Source organism: Opisthocomus hoazin, chromosome 10 (genome assembly GCF_030867145.1).
Source record: "Opisthocomus hoazin isolate bOpiHoa1 chromosome 10, bOpiHoa1.hap1, whole genome shotgun sequence".
NCBI lineage: Eukaryota > Metazoa > Chordata > Aves > Opisthocomiformes > Opisthocomidae > Opisthocomus > Opisthocomus hoazin.
The window spans coordinates 15,243,814-15,264,609 of record NC_134423.1 but is presented as its reverse complement, the minus strand read 5'-3'; the positions used below and the strand labels follow the sequence as shown (position 1 = coordinate 15,264,609).

The following is a 20,796-nucleotide window of genomic DNA, read 5'->3' as shown; positions in this document are numbered from 1 at the left end:
TCTCTTTCTCAGAATCTCCTTTCCTGTCTATGGAACTCTTCTAAAATCGCATTTGTTGTCCCTCTTGAAACCCAAAGAATACCTGAAGGAGGAAAACCTAAGCATTTTTCAAGCTTTCAAGTGATGTAGTCCTATGGGATTGTCAATTAGACAGCCTAATGAGTCAGAAGATTTTATGGACCCAATCATCTACCAGAGGCTCTGCACGTACACGTTTGTGAACTCTGTATCTATCTTTTTCTCTGCTAGTTTTCCCAGTTGCTCCACTCTCCACTGAATGAACAAAAAGATGGGAGAGGCTGCTGTGGTATTTCTGCTGGCTTTGTGCACTGACTGCAAGCCCGTAAAGCTGCAGCAGTCAGGGGAGAATTGCTTTTGTATGAAGCAGGCATGTGGCCAAACCTAAGGTTGCTTCTACCACATATACTAAACAGGTGGTCAACGTGGACTGAACGTATTTGGTAACTAAATGCATAAGCAACTAAGAAGTGACAGGGGTGCCATTTCCTAGTGTTGCTGAGGCCAACAGAATCACCGCAATACACCTTACTGGTGCTACTCCGCGTTTTGAACCCTGCTGCATGTCATTTTTTAATGGAGAATTTTACATTTTAGATCAGCTGCTACCTCATGTGAGCTATACAACACTACAGATGGATTAAAACACGGATGGCACACTGCAGAAATAGGTTTTATATAATTATAATAAAGCCATGAAAGAACAGATTGTCTCTGCCACCTGCCACACCAGCTGAAATAGACATATAGTAATTACACCAGCCAGGAAACTTCACTAGCACTGAAAAATATTACCAAGCTGAAAATGCAAAGGCATGCAGACAGCAATGCTAAAAGGTCATGGGAATAAGTCCCTTAGACCCACTGTAAAAAAAAAAACAAACACCAAAACAAACTGGGCAAGCAAAAACCCCAGGACAAAAGCCAGACACCTTGTAATTATAATAATTTCCAATATTGCTATTTTCAACTAGTTGAACAGCTCTTACTAGACACTATTCCTCATGCTGGATTGCATTTTATATCACTAGAAATCTCAGGGGAATCAGGAGGCTAAGATAACAGTTACTTTGACAAAGCATTTATTGTCTGCCTCAAAGGACTTTCCTTTTTTATTTTTAAAAGGGTTGGTGTTCAGCTGAAATGCTGAACTATTTAATGAAAGGAAAGAGTGACTTCGGCTAAGACTAATCCTTACTCAACAAAGAGAGCTTCTCTACTTGCTGCCATACATTCCAACTATAACATGTAGCTGTTCATTTATCAATAATTGTCTGTAGTCATCTTTACTCTGATAATTACTAGTATTTTGTTTTCTGCTAATGCAAAAAATAGTTATGAGCTTTGATAATATACTCTCTGGATGATGCACGTTTAATATGAGGTCAAAAAAAGCCTGAGTGGTATTGGTTATCATGGATGAAATGCAGTATTAGGACGATTTATGGATGGCAGATTGTAAATACTGCTTCCCACGTTAGATGGGATGTTCTACTCCTAATCTGGCTCCATCTCTTGGGAGTTCTACTGGCATGTTAAGGACATCTGCTTATGTTAAAAGAAAAATAATCCATTGCGTGGAGATACTATCATTACCCTCACATTAAAAGATACTAACACTCTCTTAAATTTCAGGAAGAATTAGGTGCCTCGTGGTTTGCATTGTTAGAAAAATAAATTATATAGTAATTGAAAACAAAACCAAATCCTATATGTAGAGTGCTGTGTCACTGCAATCTTCAAAAAGGGCAAGAAGGAGGACCCAGGGATATACAGGCCGGTCAGCCTCACCTCCATCCCGGGAAAGATGATGGAGCAGCTTACCCTGCAGGTCATCATCAAGCAAGTGGAGGAAAAGAAGGTTATCAGGACTAGTCAACATGGATTCACCAAGGGGAAATCATGCCTGACCAATCTGATAGCTTGCTACGATGGCATGACTGGCTGGACAGATGAGGGGAGAGCAGTGGATGTTGTCTACCTTGACTTCGGCAAGGCTTTTGACACTGTCTCCCATAACATCCTCCTAGGGAAGCTCAGGAAGCGTGGGCTGGATGCGTGGTCAGTGAGGTGGATTGAGAACTGGCTGAATGGCAGAGCTCAGAGGGTTGTCATCAGCGGCGCTGAGTCTAGTTGGAGGCTGGTAACTAGTGGTGTCCCCCAGGGGTCAGTACTGGGCCCAGTCTTGCTCAACTTCTTCATCAATGACCTGGATGAAGAGTTAGAGTGTACCCTCAACAAGTTTGCTGATGACACAAAACTGGGAGGAGTGGCTGATACACCAGAAGGCTGTGCTGCCATTCAGCAAGACCTGGACAGGCTGGAGAGTTGGGCAGAGAGGAACCTGATGAAGTTCAACAAGGGCAAGTGCAGAGTCCTGCACCTGGGGAGGAACAACCCTATGCACCAGTACAGGCTTAGGGCGGACCTGCCGGAGAGCAGCTCTGCGGAGAGGGACCTGGGTGTCCTGGTGGACGACAGGTTAACCATGAGCCAGCAGTGTGCCCTGGCTGCCAAGAAGGCCCATGGCATCCTGGGGTGCATTAAGAGGAGTGTGGCCAGCAGGTCTAGAGAGGTTCTCCTCCCCCTCTACTCTGCCCTAGTGAGGCCCCATCTGGAGTACTGTGTCCAGTTCTGGGCTCCCCAGTTCAAGAAAGATGAGGAGCTACTGGAGAGAGTCCAGCAGAGGGCTACGAGGATGCTGAGGGGACTGGAGCATCTCTCCTACGAGGAAAGGCTGAGGGAACTGGGATTGTTTAGCCTGAAGAAGAGAAGGCTGAGAGGGGACCTTATAAATACTTATAAATATCTCAAGGGTGGGTGTCAGGAGGATGGGGCCAGACTCTTTTTCAGTGGTGCCCAGCGACAGCACAAGGGGCAATGGGCACAAACTGAAGCATAGCAAATTCCGTCTGAACATGAAGAAGAACTTCTTCCCTCTGAGGGTGACAGAGCACTGGAACAGGTTGCCCAGGGAGGCTGTGGAGTCTCCTTCTCTGGAGATATTCAAGACCCGCCTGGACAAGGTCCTGTGCAGCCTGCTCTGGGTGACCCTGCTTCGGCAGGGGGTTTGGACCCACGGAGGTCCCTTCCAACCCCTAACATTCTGTGATTTGTCTTTACTTAAATAAGTCCTACAGTTTCAGCTCACTTCAGTTGGCCATGATATTTCTGAACTTTGATCTTATACACCAAGATACAAGTTCAATAACCATTCTCTCCTTCCTTCTTTCATGTTGTTTATGAAAATATTGAACAGTACAACATCAAAGAAACTTGCTTGTGAGTCTCCCTCTGCTCTTTATCTCTTTATATTGCCATCTATATGGCAAGATATGAGATATAAGTTCACTCTCAGAAACCTTTTTAGCCTGCTTGTATCTCTTGTGTCTAGAGCATATAATCTAGAAAATATTGTATGAGATAAAAGCCTTATTTAAGTCAATAGATGATGTATACTGCTTCTGTGCCATGGACAAATATAATCCCCATCACAAAAGCAAATGAGTGGTTTGACATGATTTACTTTTGACAGTTCTGTGCTGACTCTTGCTCATCTTCACTCACAAACTGCCTACAAAGGATTTGTTTGTTTTGGTATCTTTCTTGACAGTTAGTTATCTATAGTCCTTGGTCTGTTCTGCTACTCATAAAAAAGGACTAAATATTACCTTCAGAAGTTCTGGAAGAGTATCACTGAAAGGATAGCACAGGGTCGCTCCAACTATTTTTCCAAATACTGCAAGATGAGTTTTCTAGTTTGGCTATATCTAGATTAACTAAGAACTTTCAAAATGGTTTGTTCTTTAATGTAACTTGAGCTCTTAACATTTTTCAACTGCTGTTAGCTGATCAAAGTCTAAGAAATCTTGTGAGTTTATTACACTAAATGTTGGGATCCATGTATAAATTATAGGTATTTAATTCCTTTAACAAAATCCTTCTTATGAAGGTCATCTCTTATTGAATACATATATATGTATTCCTAGAAGACGAGGCTGATTATTGCTGTGGTCTCCAGATGCTTCTTTAATATGAATAATTAATAATTTACCTTAGGCAAAGAGGATGGTAGCTCAGATGTGATTTATGGAAAAATTGGAGGTTAAATGTTAGAAATGGCAAGATACAAATAGCTTAGTCAAAGCAGCAAATGACTTCCCCGTTAGAAAATAAATCTGGGTACTGAAACTGTTTCAGAGAAACAGGGTACATGTATTCTGAAAGACTTTTGAATCTTTTTCCTAAACTGAATTAGAGAGATCAGTAACATGCAGACATTTTCCAATACATCAAATAAGCAAAACTGATGTCGGTATTATTATATTGGCAAATGGCAAGTGTTACAACAATAGCAGATCTAATTCTGGTCTTTCTGAATATTCTCATAACAGTGAATTTATCCAAATTTAGTAACGTTTCCCACTAATAAAACAAGAGTTCAGTCTAACTCAACATTATTCTTCAAGAGTTTTAATCATAACTTACCTGTGTGTCTGCATTTAAAACTTTGATTCTCTGTGTGGAGATGAACAGATCTACTTCAGTCAAGGCCTGGGAATCTCCCTCTGAAGTCTAAAAGACAGATGCTTTGTTACAAGGGGAATTTTAACTTCCTCTTTAGAATGACAAATTCACTGATCGCTTCAAGCATCATGTGATGTGAGGCACTTGCACTGTTAAACCACTAAGAAAATGGCTATTCAAAGGTGTTTCTAAATACATGCAAAAAATGCATTTCTTGCATAGAAAGAGTGAAGCGTACTCGGTTTTTGTGGGTGAGAGTGAATTTTCGGACCCTGTGCGACTGACAGCTCAAGTACTAAAATTCTCTATTTATAGCCAGAAGAGGAGAAATAGTATGGCTGTTTCTTCCCCACTGTCTCATCGATGCACTTCAGTACTTGAGGCACCGGAACTGAGAAAGCAGGAGAACTGAGAATGTGACTTACTCCTCATCAGCTGCTTAGCCCTTTCCATCTTCAGTGAGATCACCAAAAAAAGTGCAAGCTGGTGGTCAGTACTGTGGCGGATTTTAGGGTGTTTTTAGATTTTTAGGGGTTTTTTTGCTAGAAAATAAAGAACTGAGCCCTGAACTAATATATCACAGAAAGCCATCAGCTGACTTTTAGACCTCAACTTCTGAGCCCTGCTCGCTAGGGAAACAGTTCCACAGCCCTTTAGAAAACATGGTCACAGAGCAAGTGGGATGACAGTGTAGTGCCACATGGTTTCCTAAGTGTGAGTACTGGCTCTGCCCACGTGAGAAAACAGGAGAGAAAGTGGCAAAGCAGCTGCTACCTCTCACTGAAGCATCATCCAAGAGCTTACCTAGTACTCTGAGTTCCAGCAGGAACCTGTTTATTCCTCCAGGCTACTTGTCCACAGTGCACTATTGCAACTGGCATTTAGTAGCACCCACATTAGCAGCCTCAGAATAAAACAGCCACAGACTGTTATCACCCTGTGCTAAAGACAGGCATCAGTCTCCAGGTCAGAGACTGGTTCTTTGATGAATTAGTGCGAGGAAGAATGATGTATTTGCTGTTCTTTTCTGTAGTTACAAAGACTTAGCTATGCCTCTAATTAATTCAGATTAATTTTATTGGAATTAATATCCAGCAAAATACAAAGTAAGCACATAGTTTGGCAGAGATTACTTGCATTGGTTTCATCTAAGACTATCAAAAAGAGTAAGATTGATTTTAGTGATATTTTTGTCAACTGTATTTAGTTAACTGAAGTATAGTTTTTAACTGAGTAAAATGCCTCCTGTATGAATTGTTCCATCTACTACCTGGTAAATTTATTTTCTTTGTTTTTAAATATTGAAAATAATTTAATAAATATACAACAAGTCACAGGCACAGGAAATATATCTTACTGTTTTAGTTAGTAAAATAAAAATAAGTATTATATTAAAAAAAAAATCTCCCAGATAACATTGGCTGTATGTCTGGTCTAAACAAATCACAGTTATTCAATAGAAGAGGAGCAGCAGACATGCACTCCAAAAACTGAACAATGAAGAAAATGAGTTCATTTTATTCCATCCAGTGTTCTAATACTTAACAAAGAAGAAACCAAAATGGCAGCTTTATGAAGACCCATAATGAAAGACACAACACTCCATGGAGAACAAGTACAACAAAAATATAAGTAAACAGTAGCATTCAAGAAAAACAGTTTACACACCGCTTTTTTCTTGATTTTAGCCGCCTTTTGCATCCTCTGAAGAGTAGCATAAAAAAGAATGCAGACAGATGTATACACAAAGAAAGAGAAAAGACAGTGTGGGAAGTCAGGGAAACCTTTTGACTACGAATCCAGACTGTTAAAAGTTAAAAATTTGGGGGCAGTGGGAAGGATGTGCAAGAGAGAAAGATTTGTTTACATCTTACGCAGTTCTCAAGCATAACTGGATTTAATGGCATTATGCATATTGTCAATTGATTACAAAAAAATTCTCTGTTAACTGCTGCTCATAACATTTATCCTGCTAAACACTCAGCAGTCTAAAATGACAGTACAAGCACCGTTTTAAACTCAAGGTTTTCTATCCATATTAATCATATGTCTACATGTAATTGTTGAACAAAACATAACCCAAGCTCTCTTCCATGATGGTCTGCAGTAGTGAGGTATCCCTGACAGATTAAGATTGCTATTAATACATGAAACAGTTTTTAGGGAGTAAATTGCAATATCAATTACTGCTTGAGACATCACAATATGCTAAATGGAAATAAATTGAAAGGTTTGGAAAGTTTAAAGAACTGGACCTTTCTAGCCTTCCATTTGTTTCTAAATACCAAATCAGTCATCAATCATGACAGTCTCTTGCTCAGTAAATGGTTTTCCCAAACTGATTTCCTTCAAAAACATGCCATTTTTACCAATTAGATAGCTTATTGGCTAAGCACATAATTTTTCTATTAGCATTTAAGGCTACCTCTTTCTAACCATGTTTATTTAGATGAGGTATTTACAGCAGATCCACAAAAAAATGTGAAAGAAAATGCTCCTACTTGGATCATTAACCAAAAAAACCTTTTTTTTTTTTACACAGCTGTATGAAGCAGTCCATGCTGTGTTATTTGCACAGAAATTGTTCATTGTAAATAATACCAAATCCAAACACAATAGTAATGAATCTTCTTGTCCTAAAAAAGTAATAATTCAGTATGTTGAGAGTAATCTTCAGAATCTGTAGTAAGTTAAAGGAATTAATGACCTAAGAAGCTTTGCCGTTGGGAATATTTCCTAATTGCAGTCTGCAATTTGTCTTTAATACTTGAATTCTTCATACAGCTTCCAAACAATTTTGAACAGACTCTGGAATAATTTATATTTTGTTCCTCAGAGATGCTGTATGTATTTTCATAATAAGCACTGGAAACTAATGGTATTTACAGTCCTAGATCTATGCTCACATAAGTGCACTTCAGAATAGGTTTGAAGGTGCAGATCTTGTACTGTTTAGAGATCAGCTGTCAAAGGATAAGAGAGTATTCTGCAAACCGTAAAAATCCCTGACCTTAATACGGCTCACTGCCTCTTGGGCCTGCATCATTCTTATGTTCTTGGAAGGGTTGCGCTCTGAGAGCAGCTGTGTAGAGCCCAGGTAATTGGCTGCAAAGATGATGCCATCAATGAGGTCTTCAGGTTCACAAGGTCCTGGAACTGACATGAGACATTTACAGTTACTGCCTTTCAAAAGAGGGTAGAAAGATGAGAAATTGAATATTGAGGATATTGAGGCTTGGACAACCTTTTTAATACCTTTTCTAGTATGAAAGAGGTGAAGAAATCCAGTGTAAATTAAATGATGTTTTTCCCTATATTTCAAAAAATTAGATACCTGCATCAATACACTCATTCAAAATTAATGCGGCTTTAATTTTGTTTTCCTTCATTCACTTCAGGCTAAGTAAACCAGGCTAAATTGAATCAAGGTTCCTTTAACTCTGAAATGCGCTTACCTACATAATGTTTGAATCAGTTTAACTAACTTCCTTTAGTAATAAATTTAATTTTCTTGAATATTTTGTGTGTCTGAAGACAAGTATAATTACAATTCTTGGTACAAATTCTAATACAGTAATTACTTCATCAAGCAAAAATCAAAATTCTAAGAGTCTGCAAGGATCTGTCAACAAAAACATTTGTGCTGGTTATTTAAAACGTACCAGTCCCTTAATCTACTTCCTTTCCATCCCAAAAGCTGTGGATGAACTCAGGAAAGCTTGTTTTCTCTTAAATTATTTTCAAGAATGTAGAATTTGGCCCACTTCTGGTTATATCAGTGCTCTGTACATCTTTGAGCAAGACACTGTTATCTTGATTTTCAAGTCATTGATAGGCTACGTCAAAGGCACTTTCCTTTCAAAGAGGTATTTAGAGATCTATTTTTATGTATATGCTGGTAGCATCTCCCATTGTGAAACAGTAATCCCCACCATATCTTAGGGGTCTGTGAAATTAATGAGTCTTACAGAGAAAACAACATATTCTTCTTGGCTGTTTGGTGACAGCAATGGTGTTTTCAACTAATTTGTCTGAAAAATTTCTTGAACATGGAAACAACCTACAGTTTTAAGCAATTTTATTATCCTAATTTTATTTATTCTTTAAAGATTGGGGGTTTTTGGTTGGATATGGTTTCATCATTTCTTCATAGCATTAGAAAGTGATTTTTTTTGCAGAATCATTATACTAGCAACTAATTCTGCAACATCATGTATGAAACAATAGCATGTATAAAATGCTTATAGCTGTAGCTAATACAGCCTCCCCTCCCACCCCCCCCAAGTTGGGAAGAAAACATTTCCAACATACATTTCCCATCATGAAGGCAATGTAAGCAATTGTCAGGTAAAATAAGACATCTGTTGGAAGGATGGAATGGTATTGAAAATTGCCAGGGTCAAACTGGGTTACCTGAGTTTTTTCTTCCCTTATCTCTGACTGCTTTAAATAATAGAAAAATGCAGACTTGGCTGAGCTCCCAGTTCATCAGAGCGCTTAAGCATACCTTTGAGTGTAAGCATGTGTAAGGCTTACTGATGAAGAAGGGAAGAAGAAATAGATTTGAAAATTGAAGAGTTTGGTGTGAACAAAGATTGGAATTTTATGTTGAGTATTGGTGCTTAAACATTAGATAACTGTTTCTGAAAAATCCAACTGTAAATTTCTGCACTATCTTACCAATGCAATAGAGATTACTTGGTTTTGCTGCTGATCTATTAATGCAACAAGCATAAACATATTTCTAGACTAAGCAGACTAAGTCTAAACAGTTTTAAATTAACTTATGTTTTGCATTTATAAAACAGGAAAAAGAGTACTTCTTCAATAATTCAGCATGACTGAATTTAATAATCTGTTAGGAACACATTTTTGTATTTATCTAAAATCATGAGTAAACCAAGGATTCAGACAGTATTTAGAGGCTGCGCTCAGAGCACAGAAGAAATTCTTTACCATGAGGGTGGTGAAACACTGGCACAGGTTGCCCAGAGAAGCTGTGGCTGCCCCCTCCCTGGCAGTGTTCAAGGCCAGGTTGGATGGAGCTCTGAGCAACCTGCTCTAGTGGAAGATGTCCCTGCTCAAGGCAGGGGGGTTGGAACCAGATGATCTTTAAGGTCCCTTCCAACCCTTACCACTCTATGATTCTATGATTCTATGATCATACTCCAGGGCCTCACTAAGACCTTAGGGTGCATGGCACTGCAGCAGATTTTGCATAAGGAGTAAATGGACACAGGGCATTATGTCACCTTGCAGAATGCCTATCTACAAGTTCCATATTTTGGCTGATTTTTTTTTTACTTCATTGTGGTTGTAACTGTGCAAAGAAATGAGATTTATGGTGATAGGACAAATACAGAGAGCAAAAAAGCCAGAACTCCTGAACTTGGAACTAATTACCACTACAAGCATGTAGTGATACTACTACTGAAACAATTATAATAGCAAAAGCACACGTCCAATGGTTTTTTTGCCTGTTATCTAATTTGGTTTTATGTCCACATGGCATATGAAAAATGTTATGTATTCATATAGATATAGCTACTGTAGTTAAGGAATCATGCTGAAAGTTAAGTGTCTGAACAGTTGAATATGAATATAACCAGAATATGGTTGTGGCATCACCATCTAAGCTCAGGGAAGAACACCGAGTGTTCATTGGCGGAATCTTTTCTTATGTGCAGTAGGGTCCTTGTTCCTTTTGGGACTCCGCATACAAATTAATAGTGAAAACTATGTTGCTCTTTGAATTCAGAGAGCAGTCATGTTAGCTATGATAAGCTCCTAGTGAGCTACATACTTATTTGTATTAGACAATGCCATATAATACCTGCAATAGAAAAAGCCTAATAGATACCTTATCCTCATATACTATGTGACTAGAGAAAACATTCAGAGAAAGCAAAGCAATTGAACTACAAGAAGAAAAAAGTATTATGCTATCTAAAAGAGTATACTGACCCCTTTCCAACAGAGTAGTGAGTTGATTGGTAAGAAAAGAAAGAGATGTAACCTTTTTATCCCAATAAAATTAAAATGTGCAGTTGCATCTGCAAGCGCTGTTGGGGTGAATTTTCTAGTCTGTTTCAAAGCTCTGCTCATGCCGGCCTCCCTTCATAGTTGTCCACACACAATCACTAGATGCTTATTACAAAGCATCAGCTTGCTTTCTTGTCTCCGCCACCTTTGGGGAATGCGTTTAATGTACCTCTATTTGGGCCTGTTAGCCAGTACATGCCAAGCGTTATGTGTAATTTCCTTCAGATGTCAATCTGTGTAAAAGGGGCAATCTTTGAACTTTCCATTTGCTCTAGCTCTTCAAGGAAATGACTAAAAACAGAAGCTGCTAGTCAAGCTGATGAGATCAGGGAATAGAAGAAAAATGTGTCGAACATTCTAATATTATTCTAAATTGCAGGAAGTTTTCCCTGATTTGAGAATGGCATTAGAAATCAAATTTTTAATATTCATTTATGGTTTCCATTGTGGGGAAAAGTGTGTTTGTGGCAGATCTAAGGGGTCAGATCCTTAGAAATTTCCTACTGTCTCTTCTCACTTTACAGTGCAGACATTTCCTTTGCAGGAAGAGCTCTGTGCATTTTCCTCATACAAAGTTCTTGAGCTGTCTCTGAATCAGAGAATGATAAGGTTTTTCAGTATAACCCCATTTTATCTCCGTCCACCTTCTTGTGTTAATAAATGGACTTATTTTTCTCCAAACAGAAAATACGTAACAGCAGTGCAAAGGAGACTCTGAAGAAGCACATGAAAGCGTGGTTCTCCTAAACAGAGAATTGGATTAGCTATTTTTTGTCAGATCAGGAGAACCTTTCTGTTTGAGCTGCCAACTGAGGCTCCCAGAGTGCAATAACAGACATCACATAAAAATGATACAGGGGCTGCTCTGAACAGTTAAATGACTCCTTCCTCTGCACAAGGCCACAAAGATCAGGGTGTTCTTATACCTTCGTAAATCTCCACCCAACTGGGGCCACTGTTACCACCTTTTTTACCCCGTTCCAGATTTGCAGCTGTCTCCATCTTCACCTTAATCCTTGAGAGCTCCGTCTGCTCCTCCTTTTTATCACCACTGGGCTCCAATTGCCACAGGGGCGATGAAAATGTTAAATACTTCAGTACTTATTCAGCTGTATTCTCTTGGGTTTGACTGGTTTTTAGAATTGTGATCTTTAAAATATATTAAAGCTTTTGCTTACATTTCATCCCATGTCAACTATGGATTATGTAGAACTCACCATCAACAAAACTTGGAAATGAAGACACTTTCTTTGTCTGTTGAGAAATAAAAATGATATAGCTGTAACAAAATCATTTTCACAAACTGAAGTGACTTCATATTAAACAGCTGACCACTGTTTATAAAAAATCAAATTTCTCTGTATAACTTCTGCATACCCTCTATCTAGCACAGTGAAACACGTTACATCACAGCATTTAACCCAACCTGTTACATAGCGCTGTTTAAGTGGAATCTCAAAGCATTGCAGCTCTGTGGAGAGGGACCTGGGTGTCCTGGTGGATGACAGGTTGACCATGAGCCAGCAGTGTGCCCTGGCTGCCAAGAAGGCCAATGGCATCCTGGGGTGCATTAAGAGGAGTGTGGCCAGTAGGTCGAGGGAGGTTCTCCTTCCCCTCTACTCTGCCCTAGTGAGGCCTCATCTGGAGTACTCTGTCCAGTTCTGGGCTCCCCAGTTCAAGAAAGATGAGGAGCTACTGGAAAGAGTCCAGCGGAGGGCTACGAGGATGATGAGGGGACTGGAGCATCTCTCCTACGAGGAGAGGCTGAGGGAACTGGGATTGTTCAGCATGAAGAAGAGGAGGCTGCGAGGGGATCTTATAAATGCTTACAAATATCTCAAGGGTGGGTGCCAGGAGGATGGGGCCAAACTCTTTTCAGTGGTGCCCAGTGACAGGACAAGGGGCAATGGGCACAAACTGAAGCACAGGAAGTTCCACGTGAACATGAGGAAGAACTTCTTCCCTCTGAGGGTGACGGAGCACTGGAACAGGCTGCCCAGGGAGACTGTGGAGTCTCCTTCTCTGGAGATATTCAAGACCCTCCTGGACAAGGTCCTCTGTGGCCTGCTCTAGGTGACCCTGCTTCGGCAGGGGGGGTTGGACTAGATGACCCACAGAGGTCCCTTCCAACCCCTACCATTCTGTGATTCTGTGATTCTTTGCTCCAGTCTTCAGTGACAAGAGCAGGTCTGCCTATCACTGCATCTTTTTCACAGCTGACTAAGCCAGGACACATCTTACCAGAGAGGCCACTCAAAAAATGTAAATCATTTGAGCCCTCAGCATTGAATGATGTGCTTGATATTGGGGGCTATTTAAAGAGAATTATTCCTGTGGGAATTAAGCAGTCCTTTGGATTCAAAGACTGATATTGCAGGGTGGCAAGGGTGAAGAAAGAAAAAAGTAGAAGCCAATTTCTTTTTGATGCTACTTTTGCTCTCCAATAATACAAAAAGAGAATTTCTGAAGTGTTCTCTGTATTCTGTATGCCATCAGAAAATTTTAGGCTTGAGTACATGCCGTGGACAGTTACATAAAAACAATGTGGCAGCAACAGATTCATGGGTATAGTTCAAAGACTTTTTGGAATATGCAGATGTGGTATTTATTTTCATTTCAGGAAAAGAAATAGAGCCGAAGTTTGTGTGTGAGAGGGAGAAAGCTGACAATTCAGTGCCTGCTTTCCTTCACGAAAGCGTGACCACAGGAACAAAGGCAGCAGAATGGCCTAGCGGCCTAAGGTACCTACCTCGGGTGTATTATTATTGTCAACTGGTCCATTCAGGTCTGAACGCTGTTGCTTCCTTGGCTGCTCTAAACCATTGCACATCTATAAGAAAAAAGAGAAAGGACTTAAAATCCTTTTGTCTTGTGAAAAGCTTCAAAACAAAGTAGAGATTTCAGTAGAAGTCCATGGTGCAAACATAGTCAGAAAATTTTCACCAAATTACATTCAGAAAATTTTAATAAAATTTCATAAAGCATTAACATATGAAACTGTATTTACTATGTTCTCCATTATTTTAGGACAGTCATTGGTCATGAAGCTGTTCTGTATATATAGTTATTTGTAGTTATTTACATGTAGCTATTTATGTGCAATCAATATTCATTACTGATACTGGAATGTCATAATGTGATATGATAATTGGAATTTCCTATTGTAATTTAACAAATATGAGATTCATATAAAAATGCTGAGCTGTGTAATTGTAATAAAAGATCTGCTTCAATGTAAATAGTAAGACATTTCAATTATCATTAAGTAGCAGTTATGCTACTGATTTAAATTTAAACTAAATGATTTTATTTCAATGCAAATTTTTCACATGAAATTAAGCCAAATGCTGACATGTTTAGATTGTTCAGAAACTAAAGTCAGAATTTTTAAATGTGGTTATACTCAGTACTGGACAAAAATCAAAACAGTCCTAACAGCTACCTCTGGTCTGAAAAACAGAATCCCAGCACTGAATATAGGATTCTCTGTTCATGGGAGATACTCATGGCATGTCCCTCCTTTTGGGCAACGCAAATTTATAGGATGCTGGCAGCACAGCTTCAGGTTTCTGAAGAAATGTAAAAAGGAAAATATAAAACCTTACACAAGGAAAATACTAAGTCTTTTAAACCATGGAACACTCTTTTTCTTCTAAATTCCGATGTTCTCAGGGGCTGAATTTCTTCTCCAGACCTGACCCAAGTCACAGAACACCAGCACCTGGCACAGGGAGCACCCATGTCCCATATGTACGAAGAAAGTGAAGTTTTCATGACTCACAGTTTCAGTGTTAGAAATCTCGAAAAACCAAGGTGATTTCTGGAACAAACTTTTATAGTTTAGGATATTTCACTTTCATTTTTTCTCAGTTTCCCCATTATGTATAGTGCTTAAATGCCACTGTCATTGTAAGGCTTCACAAATAAGAACTTGTATCAACAACTGTGCAAACTGAAAACAGCAAGCCAGTATCATTTCAAAGGGTCAGTCTGAATGTTACATGTGAACATAACTCCTCGTCTTCTGACCTTGAAATGCAGTATGTAGCTGTAATCAAAGGAAGTTTGCAAGTTCACCTCTAGACAAATTATTCCTCATGAGTAATATTTAGTCATCTGAATGAAATGTGCTAATGCAGCAATCACATTAGAGCTATTAGCTCAGTAATGCTAATTCTCAGGTAGGACGACATTTACAAAGCAAAAATTCACCCAAGTAGTAGCAATTCACCCAAGTAGCAGGATTTTAGGAAAGAAAACAGCATCCGAGACACACACAAAACACTAAGACTTGGGGACCCCCTGACTAGTGCCCTGTCTACATGGCTGTAGTAGCTAAGAAGCTTACCGTGTCCCTGCTTATGAATGCTGTTATGCTTGAGACAAATCTAATTATATTGCATGGCTAAGCTAATATGGAGCAGTATGTGTTGATGTGCAGTGAAATATATTAACAAGGTAAACAAATATCTAGAGGACTTTAATAAAACAAGCATAATAATCATGCATTATTCCCTAAAATAGTAGGATTAGATCAAGTGTGCTTTAAGCAGGGAAAATGACATGGCCACAATGAAGATACGTTAAACTGTAAACAGTGACAGCAAATTATTAACTCCAGTATGTATAACATAATGTTAATACTTCTAAAGCTTTGTCAGTTCTGATTACGACACACTTGACTGAACTGAAAATGCGCCTGCATATAAAGAAAGAATTGGTTGACTGGTTTAGTAAGCATACCCTGACTGCCATAAACATTATTGAAACTTGTCTCTGTCACAAATCTTCCATGTCGATGGACTTCATCCCTGCGGATCACAATACCAATCATGCTCTTAGGTAATAGTTGCATACATAATTCCACATAGTCTTAATATAAAATATGACTGAACAGTTGGATGACATTTTGTTTTTGATTTATACATAGCTGTAATTTACTAGGGTTCCTATTTTCAGGATTTTAGGAAGATAAATAAACCTGGCTTGTTTGCTGTTTCTTAGTCACATATGTAATATATATGTGTCACATATGTAGTATATACGTTGTTATTGTGCATTGTCTGGATTCCAAAGAGAAGTCTGTGCAGAATGCATGACGAGTTGGGATTAATCACATCACCTCTGCAAGGAATACAATAAATGTTTTTTACTTACTATCTGGTGTCTGTACATGAAGGCCAATTTTTGTTTTTTCCCCAGTGTTTTGCCTATGTGTTTAGAAGCTCCAGTCTAATTAGGCAGAATCTCAGGTACAAAGAATTCCTCCATTTCTTTTATGCACATCTGTGCACACAGCATGTTCCACCTCTGGCTGATCTATTAACACTTTGTTCTTTAAAAGTGTTGTGATGGGGATTGTGTCACTGTGAGCACTTCCTCTAAAAAAAGCTGAGTGTAATATCACATTCTTGAGATCTACTCAGCTTTGGAGTTTAGCACACCATATGTCCCTTCCTCAGCAGCATGAAATATCGAGTAGTCAGTAAGGAGAGCTGTACCTGAGACTTTCTGTGCCCAACATTTCCCTGCAAATATGTGGGCTGTTACAATGTCCCTTTACAAAAGTGTTGAGATCTTCACGCTAAAGAAATGTTTGCTAACATGGTATCCCACAAGGAAAGCGCAGAAACAAGCACAGGCAGAAGGGCTTCCCTTTCTTTCCCTAAGACTTAACAGTATCAAAGAACTATGCAGAGTAGGCATGGCTGCATGTCCCATACACAGTTACAAACCATGCAGTCTTGTACGTATGGAAGCATATGCTTCTAGACGAAGGATAAAGGGACTGTTTTGGAGCTTCTTTATGGAATCATTTGTAAAAAACCACAAATTCTGGCATTCAGTATGGGCTGGAAGTTGGTTCACAATCCCAGGTGATCTGACCAATGTCAAATAAATTATCATACTCAGTACTTGCTTTCTTCATGTTTCTTACAGAGTTTCCAATTTATGTTGTTGTTTTAAGTGTTACGATAGCTAGAAAAATCACATTTGAGGGAAACAATCATAAAGTATTATAAATACTTTCTAGTCTGGGTGGCAGTTTAGGATAGGACCTAATGCTAAACTGGAAATGTGAAATGGACTGCACACTAAGACAGAGGTACAGCTATGTTAAAAGTCTCTTATCCTAGGATAACACTCTGATAAGAGGACAGATTCTGCAAAGGAAAGATATTAAAAATATTAAAACATCAAAGGTGAAGAGTTATTAATACTTTTGCCTCTGAGCAAGCACCGAGGCAGTGTGCAGCATCATGTGAAGGAATGTGAGGCAGCAGAAAATGCCATCTTTAGGGTGAGAGAAAAACCAGACTCTACTTATTTGAGGTCACTGAAGCATCTATGCCCATTTTCCAGAAATAAGCCTCCAGCTCTACCCATGCCCTGCCTAGCCCTGTCCTGATGGCTAATTTCCAGGCCTGGGGCCACCTGGGCCTCCATCCTCCCAGTCCTGCAGGGCCTTTCCCAGCCAGCCAGGCCCCCTTCATAACCACCACCACCCCAGAGCATAAAGGTCCTCTTAGCTGGAGGTGAGGGCTGATAATGATTGAGTTCTGCTGTTTCTCAACACTACTAGTTGTTTACTACCATGTCAGCTGCTCAGCCTTTCAGTCTGAGGCTCATCTCAGCAATATGGTCCTCCCTGAAGTTGCCACCTGTGATCCTGAATGCTTCTGTGGTGCTCAGTGCTGACAAAGCAGTTTCCTGCTGGAGAATGTTGTTCTGAAAGACAGTAGGTTAGTCCCTTTCTTGATTTATTCAGAAAAATAATTTGTCTGAGAGAGGAATAAAAGATTAGTGTTTTCAGAACTATTAACCCTTTTTGTGAAGAGATGGTAAGCAAGCACTGAGTGCAGCTCAAAGGTGTGGTAAGGCTTTATTATTATGTTTAAATATTTGAATAATGAGGCTTACAAGCTGGACCTGCCAATTTCTTTACTAGCAATACTGTTCAAATGTTATCAAATAATGTGTTCAGAAACCAATGTACGGGTTTATGTAGTTTGAAACTCATCTTGAAGACTACTATGCTTCTTGGAAAAGAGATGTTTTGTGGTAGGCTCCAACTGAAAAAGGTTCCTTGTTGTAGGCCCCAAGCAGAAAAAAACTTCTTGGAAAGAGACGTTTTGTGGTAGGTTGACTGGATTATTAAATTGACTAGAGTATTAAATTACCTGTTGCACAAGTAAACCAACAGATCTAATTGACTTTTCATCCAGGTTTGTTGTCTCTCTCTTGCAGAAAGGTAAAGCAGATGGGTATTTTTATGCTTGTCACTTAAGGACAAAACTTCAGTTTCTAGTTTCACGTTTTGTGATCTTCTGTTGGTTTCTGAAGAGAGTTTATCATTGGGCCATGTGTCCTCCTAATATTTAAACACTACTATGTTTACAGAAACACATCAAGATGCATCTAAAACATCTTTTTGAATCAATAGATGGTAACCTAGTAACAAGCTTATTATGGTGGTACTATTTCCTATTAAACTACATGACTGAAAAAACTTCTCTTGTAGATACTGGTGATGTGTAGTGGGAATGGTTTAATGTACCCTACTGAGCTGCTGCATTAGTTATCGTAACATCAGTAACATCCTATTGTCAGTAAGAGCAATTTGACCCAGCAGGATACACTTAAAAAGATAGAATCTGAATGAGGCAGTTCTTGACTAGCTGAAGGATTTCTGATTTTGATCACAGAAAAAAAGCCCAGACTCCACACTGTTCTCTCACAAAGATTCCATTCCTTATGTGCTAAACTAGAGGTGGTGCTAGCACATGTGAAGAGGAAAATATTTGTAGAAAAGAGTAGTTCCAAGTAAGCAAATCAAGTTACAATACAGAATTGCCATTAGGAAAAGAGAAGGAGTCAAAGGAAGTTTAGAGATCTAAGCATTCCACAAAAGAATTTCAGTAAACATTTGTGGAATTATTAGTAAAATTAAGGTTTATATGAAAAACATAGCAGTGTTCACCCATTGAGGAAAAGCATGAAATCAAAAGCAGCTCTGAGGATGGGACACAGCTGCAGCAGGCATGCAAGGAATCCAGTAACACAGCAACTCCCTGCAATGTACCATAGAGGACGGAACGGAGTGGAGACTCCGTGGCCATGGTCCATGATGATAAAGCAGGAAGAAATGGTTCTCTAGAACTGATAAGCAGCTCATCTGGCCCCCTGAGCCAACAGGTTTTCGAAACCTTGCCAAAGTGAACATATTAAATGCGACTGGACTGGTAGTGGCAAATTGGACATCACTCAGAATTTAAACCTAGCCGCACCTAGCCTTTCACTTCGGTGAAGAGCGTTTGAAAGCAAGGGGGTTTATTTTCTGCCAAATTAACGCGACAACATTAAAACAACTGCCAATTGATTTTTAACATCTTAAAGAATTAAGAGGTTTTTTGTCCTTGCATGTATTTGAGAACCAGCCATGATAAGAGATTCAGAGAAATAGCTGTGCTGAATGGTGCATTTTTATGCACATATGATTTGGAGTGCACGCTGCCTTCTGCTTTAAACCTCCCAGAGAAGTCTCTGTCACTAATGCATCTTTAAGTAAGAGGCATTGATTTTGCCATCTCCTGGTGTCAGGAGTTTATTGCTAAAAAGCCATGACTCACCCAATTAGCACAGAGAAACTGGTTTTGTTTGAGAATGTTTGGACTGTTTAGCACTTTTCAGTAAGTACTTACACTTGCTATTCTGTGATTCTGTGATTCTGTGAAATGAGAAGCAATAGGATTCACGTGTCACAGGCCGCATCATTAAAAAGTAGACTGCCCTCTAAGGTTCTCCTTCTTAATGGTGATAATGGCAAATCCCTGTTTCTTCAAAAGGGTATAGGTGAACGTAAGGTGTTGGTGCTGTTAAAAACTTTATTGTTGGTAAATAGATCTGTTTGAATAGGGTAGGAGAGAATAAGCATACTCAGGAGTCTGCAGTCTGAAATCTAAGTAGATGAGACAAGAAAAAGAAAGGGCTGATTCGATGGTCAATGCTCAAGTGTTGAATCCCATACTCCTCTTTAATCCCCACTCATCAGACGTAGCTCTAAGGCCATGCCAATGCCAGTATTTCATAAAAGTATGACTCCAGTTGGGATGAGAAGAGTAAACTCTGCCACACACAAGGTTCCAGAGAGGAGCAATTATTTAACTGTGAGTCCCATTAGTACAAAAGACATCTTCCTTTGGTGTTATTTACGCTGCTGTCCAATATCTTGTTAATTTTTTTCTTGACTGGTTTTACCATTCTTTAATTATGCTACTTGACTGTGTAGTTAGCATTAACTTAGTATTAGTAAAATAATAGGCAATAATTAGGGGCACTGAGTCTAGTTGGAGGCCTGTAACTGGTGGTGTCCCCCAGGGGTCAGTACTCAGCCCAGTCTTGCTCAACTTCTTCATCAATGACCTGGATGAAGAGTTAGAGTGTACCCTCAACAAGTTTGCTGATGACACAAAACTGGGAGGAGTGGCTGATACACTGGAAGGCTGTGCTGCCATTCAGCAAGACCTGGACAGGCTGGAGAGCTGGGCAGAGAGGAACCTGATGAAGTTCAACAAGGGCAAGTGCAGGGTCCTGCACCTGGGGAGGAACAACCCCATGCATCAGTACAGGCTCGGGGTGGACCTGCTGGAGAGCAGCTCTGCGGAGAGGGACCTGGGTGTCCTGGTGGACGACACGTTGACCGTGAGCCAGCAGTGTGCCCTGGCTGCCAAGAAGGCCAATGGCATCCTGGGGTGCATTAAGAAGAGTGTGGCCAGCAAGTCGAGGGAGGTTCTCCTTCCCCTCTACTCTGCCGTAGTGAGGCCCCATCTGCAGTGCTGCGTCCAGTTCTGGGCTCCCCAGTTCAAGAAAGATGAGGAGCTACTGGAGAGAGTCCAGCGGAGGGCTACGAGGATGATGAGGGGACTGGAGCATCTCTCCTGCGAGGAAAGGCTGAGGGAACTGGGCTTGTTCAGCCTGAAGAAGAGAAGGCTGAGAGGGGGCCTTATAAATGCTTATAAATATCTCAAGGGTGGGTGTCAGGAGGATGGGGCCAGACTCTTTTTCAGTGGTGCCCAGCGACAGCACAAGGGGAAATGGGCACAAACTGAGGCATAGGAAGTTCCATTTGAACATGAGGAAGAACTTCTTCCTTTTGAGGGTGACGGAGCACTGGAACAGGCTGCCCAGGGAGGTTGTGGAGTCTCCTTC

General features: G+C 39.9%; 1 protein-coding gene across 4 annotated transcripts in view; it reads right to left on the bottom strand.

Moving 5' to 3' along the window:
- The window catches only part of APBA2 (amyloid beta precursor protein binding family A member 2), a 109,568-nt gene that overhangs the window by 21,048 nt on the left and 67,724 nt on the right, over positions 1–20,796 (bottom strand). For 3 of the 4 annotated variants that reach the window (XM_075431682.1, XM_075431683.1, XM_075431681.1), the window contains 5 exons: positions 13,337–13,417; positions 11,805–11,841; positions 7,556–7,701; positions 6,214–6,249; positions 4,507–4,593 (listed from right to left, as the gene is read on the bottom strand). In XM_075431682.1, the coding sequence (XP_075287797.1) occupies positions 4,507–4,593; positions 6,214–6,249; positions 7,556–7,701; positions 11,805–11,841; positions 13,337–13,417 (387 nt within the window). The remainder of the gene's footprint in view (positions 1–4,506; positions 4,594–6,213; positions 6,250–7,555; positions 7,702–11,804; positions 11,842–13,336; positions 13,418–20,796) is intronic. The other variant, XM_075431684.1, reaches the window with a different exon arrangement.